General features: G+C 40.9%; 1 protein-coding gene across 4 annotated transcripts in view; it reads right to left on the minus strand.

The window, feature by feature from the left end:
• Positions 1 to 11,777: 11,777 nt before the first annotated feature.
• The window catches only part of LOC127585070 (voltage-dependent P/Q-type calcium channel subunit alpha-1A-like), a 486,564-nt gene continuing 484,629 nt past the window's right edge, over positions 11,778 to 13,712 (minus strand). For all 4 annotated transcript variants that reach the window (XM_052042225.1, XM_052042224.1, XM_052042223.1 and 1 more), the window contains one exon: positions 11,778 to 13,001. In XM_052042225.1, the coding sequence (XP_051898185.1) occupies positions 12,378 to 13,001 (624 nt within the window). In that variant the 3' untranslated portion in view covers positions 11,778 to 12,377. The remainder of the gene's footprint in view (positions 13,002 to 13,712) is intronic.

Consider the following 13,712-nt stretch of genomic DNA (forward strand, 5'->3'; position numbering starts at 1 on the left):
CTACAAAAATGTGTTTTTTTTCCCTCAGACAGTAAATTTACTTTTTAACTCCAGTAGTGTAACAGTAATGTTAATAATATTTTAAATGATAAACGTTATTAGATTTGTATGATCATTGTTTCTGGGGGGTGTTCAGAATGTTTTTACAGAAAAGGGTGACTGAGGAAAGGAACAATGCTGATGTCTGTCAAACAGATGGCCTGCTGCTGAGTGGAAAGCATCCCTTCGGTACTTTACAGGCATCGATCCGATTATAAATTGGTAGCAATATTTGCAATTTGCCTCCTTTCCATGTTTGATCTGCATGTAGACTGTGCAGAACATAAATTGCAGACTGGTGCATCCATGCACAGAGGAAACTTACATGACTTTTGATATACACCGATTTGTCCATGATGTCAAAATATGCTGTTCTTTTTTTTTGTGGTTTCCTATTACATTATCTCTATTATTAAAGCCCTGTAATTTTTGCCACGCCCCCCCCCCCCCCCCCCCCCCCATGGGATCATAGACTGAGGTTGGTAATCACTACAACACACTGCTTGTTGTGTAATGTACACCCTTCCTCAACTCACTGGCTGACACACTGGCATCAATCACACTTTGTAAATAAAATGTAAATCCTGGAACATTAGTGAAACAATGGTATCAACTCACAAGTATGAGATTACTTCCAATAGAGAATCATGGCTATTACAACCCTTCTGCCTAGGCAACAGCTTTCTCACAGAATATTTTTGATCAATTTTCATAGCTTTGTGAGGTGAAAGATATTAGCACAGAGGACAGGAAAGCTATCAATTTCAACTAAGTCTCAGGAGACTCAGGTCATGCACAACAATTTCTCCCCTTTCAATAAGTTGCTTGATGTAACCTTGAGGTACAGCACCTCACTTCTAAACTCAACATCGTTCAACAATTTCAGATAATGACTACTCCTTTCCCATTTGTGACTCTACAGCCATTATTTGTCTCATTTCCTCCTCCTTTCATCCTGTACCATTATCTCTTTTGCCATTTAATTTCTCCTGCCTGTCACCCTCTCACAAACCTTTCCTTTTCTCCTCTTCCCTCACCTCTTCTCTACACAAAACTTCTTTTACCTCTAATGTTTCCTCTTCACCCATGCTATCTGACTTTCTGAGTACTTCCAGCATTCTCTGTTTTTATTATGCACAACATAGGTAGTGCAAAACCAAGTACTTTGGCTACATTATCGCTCTCTGCACCAGCCATCATTGTGAACTGAGTGAGAACTGGATTATCACTGCTCCATTTCAACACTGGGATCAGACTTTTAGCAATCTGTTTAAATTATTTATTCACAGGATGTAGACATCACAACGAATGCTCAATTCTAATTACCCTTGCACTTGTGGAGCTTGCTGGGCCTTTTCAGAGGGCAGCCAAGAGTAACCGCATGACCACTCTGGGGGTAAGGATGGCAGATTTCCTTCCATAAGGTGCATTAATGAACCAAATAGATTTCATAGCTGCTAGCTTTTTATTCTAGATTTATTTAAATAGCTGAATTTAAGTTCCCCATTTGCCATGGTAGTATTTGAACTTGTGTTTCTGTATCATTGGGATTTCTAAATCAGCAACTTAATCTGCTACTGAATCCTACAGATCTCACTTTCACAAAGAACACGCAGCAGAAAGTGCAGGAGATCTTTGGCCACACTTTTCAGCTAAAATATAGACCCTGATCATAGAGATTAAAGGACAGCATCCTGGATAACCAACATTCAGTCTACCAGAATTAAAGGACTTCATATTGGCCTTGGGTCAGTCATTCAGTCAATGGGTTAGAGCCACTCTGACCTGTGCCGTGGAGTACCCAACTCCACGACATCATCAACAAAATTGCAAAACTGCTGCAGAGACACATATATTACTTCTTTGATCCTTTCCATTTACTTTGTTCATTACCTTCCTCATCTTATACAGTGCATTTTAGTGTAAAAGGCTGCTGCACCACAGTAGACCAGTTATTGAAGCATCATTGGACATACACATGGAAGGGAGCCTGGGCTTAAACCACAATTCAGTCCTGAGCCTTTTTTAAACATACTGCACCATTTAAGACAATAACTAACTCTGGTAGAACAATCTTCTATGGTGACAAATGATTAGTCACCACCAGTAACATCGTAATATTTGACATATATGAATGTGTGTCAAAAGGAACCCCTCAGTTCATTCACACCTCCTTACAATAGCAGAATCTGCAATATTCTTTGACTCCTCTCTCCAGTATGACTTTTACCATCGATGCTATTGGTGCCACAATGCGCTGGTACCAGTTGACTCCAAGGTTGGCATTGGTAGTTGCGGAAGAGCCTGTAAACAGCTGGTAACTGACTTACATATAACAATCAAACTGAAAAATGAGAATGAAAATCCTTTACAATTGATAGAGGTGCCACAGTGGACATGTGTGGGACAGGTTTCCACCGAATCCTGCGAATGTAGACTTCTACGCAAAGAAGAACACTGTGGCTCTTCCAATGTATCCACTATTGCTCAAAGACAGAATATTCTTGAACTAATCATTGCAACGTCCATTCGCATGGATTTAACCATTCCACAATGCATTGTATACTAGGCTTGCAATAATCTCCAGCTAGTGCAATATAGGTTCTTCAGCCACCCAATCATACAACCAGGACAGATTTCATTAGATAGTCCAGTACTGAAATTCCAACCAGACAATTTTGGTGTGGATATATCACTGTTTTGTTTAAAACAATTTTTGTAGACAATTAATATTATTCATTTATGGGAATGTTGTTGTCACAGGCTAGGCTATCACATTGTGTCTGTCTATGCATGTGGGATATATATTTAATAAGAATGGGCAATAAACGATGGCCTCATCTGTGCCACCCAAACTCCATAAATGAATGAAATTAATTAAGATGTATAAAACTATATTATTGCCCATTATTTATTGCCCATTCTTATTAAATATATATCCCACGTGCATAGACAGACAGAGTATGATAGCCTATGAGAGGCATAGAAAGGGCAGTTCAATCAATAACATACATTTCTGGTAATTGAAAAAGGATTATTGAAGAGCCGAGGACATTTTTTTCCACCCAGTGGAAGTCTGGAGGTCTGGAACTCACTACCTGAAAGGGTGGTGGAGCCAGATCACATTTAAAAATATACTCAGTCACTGCATTGTAAAGAATGCCTCTATTCCCACTTGTACATATTCTAATTCATAAATTTAATTGTAAATTTGTTGAGCAGAGAGAAAAACAGACAATGAGCTTTGAAAATGTTCCTGAATTCCACAGCATGCATTGCTTAAATTCTCCCTTTCTCTCCCAACCTCAAGTGATGTGTTTGATCCTTTTGACATGATCTATTGACAATGTCAGACATTAAGACACAAGTATGTATTAACCCAGCATTGGTTCATGTCTATAGACAATGTATTTTTTTCCTGAAAACAAGTTTTAGTCAATTAAATATTAATTTAAATAAAATATGTTGAAAATACTGAATGTCAACCAGCCATAAGTGAACATTGCAGTTTCTTTCATTCCTTGTCCTTAGGAAAGGGAATAATTTCAATTTTGAGCTTACTTCAGTTTTGCTACATTGTTGGATTCAGATGATGGCATTTTGTTGATCATGGTAATTGTTTGCCAACGCTAAGGCCAGTTGTTTAATTTTTTTTGGAGAATATCATAAAGATTATTTTAAATACATCACTGCTTATTCCCCTTTCCTGATCCTGCTCAAGAGTGATGTGAAGTTTCAGACTTTCATACAAATCTTTTTCCATATTGCCAATTAAAGCTAAATTTATTTTATCCCTTAGATTGTTCATTATTTTCAATTAAACATGTATCCATGTTTGCTGTATATATACATGTAAAATATACAGTGAAGTTTTAAAGTAATTGGTGAGAGGATTTGAGAGGGGTCGAGGAAAATCACCTGGAGGTTGATAGGTGACTGGAACTCAGTGCCTGAAAGGGAAGTGGAGGCACAATCTCTCAACACACTTTAAACATACATGGTTAAGCTCCAACCAAATGGGCTTAGGGTTGAATGCTTTCTCGGCTGGCATGGACATCTTTCTCAGCTAGACTGTATAACTGACAGTATAGACTGATTACTCTCCTCTGGCTATAAAGTTCTATGTTTCTATGAATGCAGTTCAATCTGGGTAGTGGTTTAGCCTATTTCACTTATATTGTAACAGAAGTGTTCAAATGTTAAGCTTTTTGAATACAGGGTTAAATAAACCAATCTTTATCTCTATGGGCTGAAACAGGCTTAGGGAAAGGGGAATGTTTTCTCTTTTATAGCACTTTGGACAGGTACTCCATCCGGAATGTTACTCTGAGAGCACTTCCCAAACCAATGACACCCCCCCCCCCCCCCCCACCACCTAGAAGAACACAAGTAGAAGGCATATGGGAATACTACCACCTGCAGGTTCATTGCCATACCACACATCATCGTGATCTGGAACTGTACTGCCATTCCTCCATTGTCGCTGTGTCTAAATCCTGGAATTCCCTCCCCAACCTCACTGTGGAAATACCTTCACCACAGAGACTTCAGGGATGAGAAGGTAGCTCACTACTATATTCTCAAGGGCAATTAGGGATTGGCAAAAAACATTGGTCTTCTTGGTGCTTCCAAAAGATAATATAAAAACATGGGCTAGAGGTGAAGAATACTACCTTATCATTGGTCCTATGAACAATTTGATAGGCTGTTCTCATATTAAACTATGTTTCTGGTCTTTACAATAAATGAATAAGTGACAGACTGCCAACAAGACTTACATTTCTAAAGTGATGGTCACATCCATTTCAGGACATCCCAATGTGCTTTAAGCCTATAAAGTATTTTTGTTGTGTAGTCTCTGCTGTAATATAGGACACATGGCAACTTTTATATATCTAATGCCTTTTACATAGTAACAACAGTCCAAAGTGCTTCAAAGGAGCGTTATCAGACATCGACACCAAGCCTTCTGAGGAGATAGTGAGAAAGTAACCAAAACCTTGGTCAAAGATGCTTCTTGAGAATGTGGACTTCATGGAAAACAGGTAGTGGTTATCAGGGATATATAGGAAGTACAAGAGATTGTGAGTGAACATGAACCTGGATAAATGAATAATGTGCATTCATAAAGCACATTAGGAAATCTGTAAGGATCTTACATCCAATGAAATACTTTTGAAGCGTAGTCACTACAAGAATGCAAGAAACATGGAAGCCACTTTGCACATAATAAGCTCCCATAAACACCAATGGGATAGCGATCAGATAATCTGTTTATAGTGATGTTGAATGAGGGATAAATATTGGTCCGGACTCTAGACAGAATTCTCCTGCTCTTCTCTAAATAGTGATATTTCAAGAGGACCTGAGAGAACAGGGTAATGATTCATCAAGAGACAGCACTTGCTCAATGTGTCAGCCTGTATTTTTGGGCCCATGATTTTGACGTGAGACTTGAACCTATATTCTTCTAACTCAAGAGGCAAGAATGCTGCCCACTGAGCCACACCTGACAAAAAATATTGTGAAAATTGTGGCAGACCAGAAGAGATTATGATGTCTTTAAAAAGTCATTATTGAACATACATTGCGTAGGTAAGCTTTGAAAAATGGTGCTTATGAATGTCTCTCAAAATAATCACGGGATAAAGGTAAATCCTTTTTAAGTAATCTTTAGTTATTTCTTCACTTCGAGGGTTGCGAGTCTTCGGAACTCTCTAGTCCTACATTCAAGGCTGAAACTAAGATTTTTTTTGGACACTGAGGGTTTCAGAGAATATAGGAATTGGGCAGATAAGCAGACCTTTTTCAAATCCCTTTCAATAACCTTTTATTTGAATATAGAGGAGCGGAGCTAACGACGTAATGTTTTTTAACCAAAGAAATAACAGTCCAGCTTTTTTTTTGAAGTTTTTGGTTTGCTTTTTTTTAATTTTGGGGTTCTCTTTTCATATAATCAAATTTCTTTTCAAATTCTTTTATATCATGTTCACTTAGTAAGAGATTGGGAGGTTCACATTATATATTTTACTCCCTGTGTTTGTATATGTCAACTGTAATTATTGTAATTCCGATCTCTTCGCACCATGTGTATAATCACTATTGCTATGTGCATTAATTTGAAATTTAATAAAAAGATTGAAAAAGAAAGGAATTGTGCAGAAAGTGGACAAAGTAGGGGATTAGCTGTGATTCTACTGAATGGCGGACAGGCTTGAGAGACCAAAGACCTTCTGCTTCTATTTTTTATGTTCTTACCCTCAGTGTATCTGGCCCCAATTTTTCTGAAAGCATGGTTTAATGATATCAGTAATATTCACTACTTTGGTTGAAAATGATACACACAAGTCTGTTGTGTGAAATATTTGCAATGGAAATTCCTTCTCAACTGCACGCATTAAACATGCATTGGACCCCCTGCTAAAGAGCCAACAGAACTGAATTTCAAATTCAAAGTATTGAACACATCTGATACTGTTTCACACATTTAGTTCTTGACAATGACAAATTTCTACCTCTTTAAATCATGTATGTTGCAAGTTTACAGAGATAAATGCTCATAATGGGGTTGTGTCCTACACTTTGTAAATTATGGTTTATTGCTGGCATTTTAACAATTGGATTCACTAACATTTCTCATTCACAATGTTTTCTAACAGGTGCTTTAATTTTTAAAGATGATATAATTCAAATAATCTATAAAGAGAGTTGAGTGTGGAGCTGCAGGGAATACATGATGGATTGAACTAGTTGTTTAAATTAGCTGACAATTTTAATTCATGGATAGATGTCAGTAGTTTTCTGGAAGCCTTGACAAGGCAGAAAGTTGACACTGAGCCACGTAATCAGACATTAGAATAGGTAGCCAAAATCAGTGTTAAAGAGTTTGTTTTTAATGAGAGTCTTAAAGAATGGGAGGTAGAGAGCAGGAAGTTTAGGGAAGGAATTCCAGACCCTAGCACCTGGGCTGCTGAATGCATGGTTGACTGTAGTGGAGCAACTAAATTTGGAGAAGAATGAGAGGCCAGAATTAGAGAAATGTAGAGATCCTGGAAATTATATTTTGATTGGATTTGTAATGTTGGATGGAGTGGCAGCACAAAGCCATGGCATATGTGCTGCTGTTTGCATTCTCAGGCATTCCATCAATATAAAATAAACTTACTCCTTCAGGGGAGCTGAGGGGTAACATTCAAAGATCACAGCTCTCACTGCATCACCCACAGAAGCACTGTCAGAGAAAACAGCACATTTTCCTTCCCCAGTTTGCAAGAAAATAATATCCAAGAAAGGAGAGGAGAGGGGATTAAATGAAATAACATTCCCTTAACAGTAGTTCACAGAACTCTCCAGGTACATATTGATGGATCTTCTCAGCCTTAATAAAATTATGTCTGCCTCTTGAATACAGATAAGGGACTGAACCTGGGCATCAGTAAACAATAATTAGTGTGATATCTTTAATTTCTAAAAGATAATATTTTTAGTGTGTTTCTGAAATACAAGCTCTCAAGTAGAAATATTTAGTATTTAAGCATTCACTGTCTGCCTGGACACTGCTCAACAAAGACATGCCTTGCACTGCCAATAGTTCAGTATAATAAATGGTAATAGACTTAGTGGAACCCAAGCAGGATATTGTTGCAAGCCAGTTTACATTCTATACAGTAACATTTGGAAAATACTGGAGCAATGACACAATAGAATGTACTTTGAAATAAGACAGGACAGTTTTCACCCATTTCTGACACATATCTACTCTCCAAAGACTTATTTTACATTATAACTATGTTTCCACAAGGTCACAACAATCTTAAAACAATATTTAGAGCTAGCTGTGTGCAAAACTGCAATTTGTTGCTGTGGTTCTGTGGTGTGGTTCAGATATTTAGTTTTTATTCCTGGAGTAAAGTTTAAGGTGCCAACTGCAATGGTTATGTATTTGAACCAATTTCCTGGTCTTGATATGGGTCAGAACAGATTTAATTGTGCACAATTCAAGGCCCATCTTTTTCACTTAATTCATCTCACGTTAAGCAAGAACCAGAAACAAGTGAAAGCACAATACTGCAATACTGGGGAAAGATGATAATTCTAAGGGCATGGCATCACTGATTAAATGGTCTTTAACTCTGCATTTTATTGAACAGGTGGGAAACTGTCATCACTTCACAACTGAGTTTCAACAATTTTTAACTATTTGATGCAGAAATGATTTTGACCATTTATTTACAATATCACCTCAGAAGTAATTTTGAGGAGAAAACATTGTAAATTGCTGCATTACACTGTAACAGTCTAAAGCTGAGTTTTTTTGTGATCGTTTATTTTTTTCTTGGCAGGGAATAAAAGTAAAAATAAATATATTGATTTCTAGTTTTTCAGAACTTGCCCCAGCAGTTCTTTTCTTTCTACATATCATATTTTGCCCTGGAATATATTTCCTTTTATTCTATTTCTTTTCAATCATGTCTAATATCTTGGGAAAATTTTAAGATCTGTCCTTCTCTCCAGCAATGACACCTGCTAATCATATTAGATGGCCCCTCTTGGTATCTAGCTTTGCCTGTGATGAAAAGCCAAGTCAGAGAAACAAATAAAGACTGGCACTTCTACAGCACCTTTTATATTCATGTCAGGATGTCGAAAATGCTTCACGGCCAATGAAGCACTTTTTGAGGCATTGTCGCTGTTGTAATGTAGGAAACACAGCAATAAATTTGCACACAACAAACTCCCACTAATCACAGAATGACAATGACCAGATACTGTGTTTTAGAAATGTTGACAAACAGAAAAAACTTGGCAGAACAACAGGGAAATCTCCCCTGTTCTTCTCTGCTGTAATTCCATGGGATCTTTTACACCTGAGAAAGCAGATGGGGCCTTGGTTTAACATCTCATCCAAAGGGCAACACCTTCAGTTCAGCACTCTCACAGTACTGCGCTAAGTGCTAGCCTGGATTTTTATGCTCCAGTCCTGGAGTGGAACTTGAACCCACACCCTTTGGATTTAAGAGTAAATTGAGCCACATACTGGGGGCTATCATTGGAAAAACTGATTCACTGGGAAGAAGATATGAGCCCTCCACCTGCCTCCCTTGTACATTTAGCCCCACAAGTTAGGATAAACATCCAATCTTCTATTTGAGTGTATAGAGGCATGTAAAAGATAAAATTACACATATGAAAGGATGTCCAGACAGGAGCCAGCAGCTGAGTGTATCAGAATGACATTGAAATGAAAAGTTTTGCAATCGAACCTGGAGCATAGAATGCATCAAAACTTTACGAGATCACCTCCATTAAGATTCAAGATGTGTATTTTGTAATTCTCTTTTTCATCTTCTGCCCTCCTTCACATTTCGGGTAACAGAGACATTACTGTTTGGACCTGCAGTGCCTTATTAGATGCTTTATATTAATAAATATTCTTCATACATAAATATATGTATATACATATATATTTATATATTTCCCAGAAATTTATAATCTCTATTTTCTTTTGGAACTGTACTAATTATAAACTCAAATCACTGACATTATTCTAAGAGGGCCATCAGCTTATTTACAGTGAACTCAATGCATGGCCACAGGCAAACTTTTTCACACAAAATCTCACATATTCATTATTAAAGATCCTGTTGCCTTTGCAGAACTCTGGATGTTAGTTTTCCCAGTTTGATCTGTTGTTCAAGACTGATGCCCATCACCACTAACCACCACCACCCCTCCCCCCCCCCCCACCACCTTCATTGGGTTTGGATAGCAGACTTGCCATAGTGCACGAAAATATAAGACCAGCTTTATCTCAGTTCCTCCAGACTTGGTTGGCTTGTGCATATTCCTGCTGTACCCACAGGTAGTGCAATTGGATATTTTAAGGCTGGCACTTTATGCAGTTGCGCATCTTAGGACAGTGTTATATTGGGGATGGGGCTGTTAGAACCACAACCCCACTCCCCACACACATTTCAGCAACTCTGTAGTGTTTGTATCAATGACCATCTTCTCAAAAAATAGCATTCTGGAATGGATGTTCTCATGGCCATAGTTTTGAGTAAGGAAGGACACCTGGATGCATCTTATGAAAAGTGTGTTGACTGGCTGTTGCCTGATTAGGTAGGAAATACAAACCAGCCCAAGTAGAAAATTGTCCAGTCTGATCCCCATTGTTTGTTTGCCTGAAGTCTCCTTCCATGAGATCTTGGAGGCTTGGATAAGTCACCCACTCTGATCTCTTGGAAGCCTTGGGGAAAGTGGGGAGGAGCTAAAAGTCAGGGCAGGTCAGCCCTTTTTTGATGGGATAAACACTCAGCAGCTCAGCACAGCTGTACAGTTACTGATTCAGCAATGCAAGGGCCAACTCTGAAAATACTCTTCCTGATTCACTGGATGTCTTTTGTTTACTAATTGTGTATTGCATCACAATCCACCAGAATATTTTACACAGCCAATCATGCCCTGTGTGACTGTGAGAGAACATTTCTCGAAAAGTTCACCGAGTCTATGTGGCAGGTTAGCCAGGCTGGCATTACTCTACAGAATTGGGCAAACTATAAATATTCATGTTCCTCCACAGCTTCAAATACACCACCTGACCTGGAGTTTTTCTTCAAGTCACACATCTGGAGGTTTTTCATCACTGGGTTGAAATCCTAGAACTCTCTTCTCAACAGCACTGTGGAAGCACCTTAATCAAGAGGATTGCAGCAGTTTGAGGCAGCACACCACACTGTTCCAAGGGCAATTAGGAATGGCTAATAAATGATGGACTTCTTCCTCATAAATAAATAAAATACATCATTTTTCTCCTCCCTTAACAGTGCATTTTGCTATTCTGATCCTTTCTTTGCATGTCCTTAAAGAGCAGTGGAACTTTTTTCTCCTACAACATGCCAGAAACTGATCTTGGTTGTAATTTCTGAGGTAACTCGTAGTGAGGTTAAACAGTAACTTCAGAAATACATCAAAGCCTCTCTCGCTGGGGGAATACAGTGAGGGAAGGGAGCATTGAAAGGTCCATTTGACTCCCGGGCACTGTCACATGTGCAGTATTGGGAATGTGCAAAGCTGGATACCAGGAATCTAATTCTTAAAATACACACTTGCCTTTGTTCCACATACTTTGATTTTTTTGGTGTCATTAACAATTATTAAACCTTAAACAATCAGAACCTAAGTCCCAATCCCTTCAAATTTCACCATTCCCTATCACCCATAAACGATAAGGGATCCTGGTCAAAGTGTGGAATAAATTAAGGAGAATAAACGCAATCCTAAGTGATAAAGGAGGGATGAAAGGAAAAAAAAGGGTGAATTTGGAAAATTAACAAACAGATTAAACTACAAAGGCACTCAGAACTTCACACACTTAAAAAACATACACTCCACTTTGCACTGGGCTGGTGTCATTTTGCCAGCGTTTGAATGTCTGGCACAGAGTGATTCCCCTTCCTCTGCACCTATCGCCCATCGAGGTGAGGGTTCACAGTACCCCCCACCCCACCCAACCCAACCCAACCCAACCCATTCAATCCACAGGGTTGGAAAAAGTAGAATTACAAATAAAATGGAAATGATCTCACGCGAGTTTGCAGGGAGTTAGATGCCAAGCTGGCAGCTGCATCCCTCGAACCGCTCCCCACCTCATGCCCCCACCCCCCAACCACCCACAAACCACCCACACACACCACCGCCGCCGCTCCCTCCCCACCCCGCCCAAACCCCAACATACGCACAGTAAATCAAAGTGCTCTTGGCCACGACATGCTCTTTTATAGAAAGAGAGAGAGAGAGGAATCCATGCTGTGATGGGCCATTCTGATGAGGCGGTAACAGCACAATTTCCAAGCTGAAGCCAGGCTCCCCACGTCGCCGGACGATCACCGTTGCTTAGCAACCGCTCCTCTGAGGCTGCCGGAGAGCGCGGCAAACCTACACCCCCCACCCCACACGAGCCAAAACAATACCAATAACATATTAGCAGGTAACGGATGATAAAACTCATCGATAAAACCCCCAACAGCTTCGCCAACAGTCCTTCTATAGGTCTTCTTTTCCTTTTCCCGCTCAATTTTACTAAGCACGTGACCAGACCGCCGCCATTTTGATTCCTCGACGCGCACCCGTTTGCACCAAACCCTCCCCGCATTCCCTGTAAAGATTGTGTTTTTTTTCTCCCCTTCATTGATTTTTTAAATAATGTTTGGAAGGCTAGAGCTCCTCAGGAGGCCCAGAGACTCTCGCTCCTCCGGCTCGCTTGGCAATGTAAGAAGTATGGAGGTGTCGGGGGGGGGGGGTGTGGGAGGGAGGAGATGGCGGGGTGAGGGTGGGGGCTAGCACCAGTCGTCCTCGTCGGTCTCACTGTAGGGTTCGTGCATCCCTTTCCTTGCGCCGGGCCCTCTCGTTTTCGTCGGCCCCAGGTTGTGGTAGTACCCGTTGGGTACCCGGCGCCCGTGCCTCGGGAGGGACACGGAGGAGGACGGTGCCCGACAAGTCCTCGGCGACCTCCCGGAGCTCGTCGCCATGGCCACCTCGAAGGTCAGAGTCTCCTCCCTCGGCGCGCCGTCGTAGTCGGGGCTGCGGTAATAGTCATCGTCGTGGCACCCCAGGTAAGGCTCGGAGAGGTGGGAGCTGGGGGTGGACCACTGGCCGCTGCTCTGGCGATGCAGTCGGGGGGAGCCGTTGCGCGGGACGGTGCCTCTCTCCGTGCCAGGGGACCTGCTGCTGCTGTGCCTCTCGCCTCGGTGCTCCGGGGGTGGGGGTGAGTACCGGCGTGGCACAGGGGTCGGTGTCCTGCCCTGCTGCTGCGATGTGTTCATGGCCTTGCGGACCACGGGGGAGTAGGTGACATGCGGCCTGGGCGTGGAGGGAGTCTGGGGGAGTTGCCTGCGTCCCCTCCTCGGTGTGCTGGTACCAGAAGTGGAAGGAACTGGACTCCCACTCACAGAACTACTGCCCTAGATGAAAATCGAAACAAAGCAAATCAAAAATAAAAAATCAGGAGCAAAAACACAGACAGGAAAACCATCGGAGAAAGCAAAGAGGTAACAAAAGGAACAAAAAGAAGGAAGCAACGACCACAACAAAAAAAGTCAAAAGAAAGTAAAAAGAGAAATTGACGTCTGTAAGTCAAGGGGTTGAGAAAGAGCAGGCATTGTGCTTTAGATAACATGGGTTTAAAAGCGCATCGCAAGGCCGTACACATTAAACAGCTTGGAGACTATGCTGGTAACTGAAGGGGAAATGCCAGCACTGCTGGAAGAATAAAGTCTAAACTGAAAATGTCGGGACTCCAGAGCCCCGTTAATTGAAAGAAAAGGTGGATTAATGTTAGCCCAGGCTAGGAAAATCCATGGTGGAAAATTCGCTTGTGCTAGCTAGTGCTAAATGCTTGCTGCAGTTGCGGCTGCGTGTTGTATCCCAGTCCAAAAAATATGTTATATTGAGTTTGATGGAATTGGTGTACAATGTGCAGCCAATACATGCTAACGACCAAGAAGGAATTACCACACTGACTTTCTTCTCCCTCTGGAGCTGCATATGTATCATACCCATATCAGAGGGTGGCTACTGCTGACTCTGATCATGATGTATCCACATTCCCCTGAAAAGTTAACTGATTGCCCTCTTGACTAACTGTTGTGGGGGGGGGGGGGGGGGAATTGCAA

The sequence above is a fragment of the Pristis pectinata genome, chromosome 31 (assembly GCF_009764475.1).
Source record: "Pristis pectinata isolate sPriPec2 chromosome 31, sPriPec2.1.pri, whole genome shotgun sequence".
NCBI lineage: Eukaryota > Metazoa > Chordata > Chondrichthyes > Rhinopristiformes > Pristidae > Pristis > Pristis pectinata.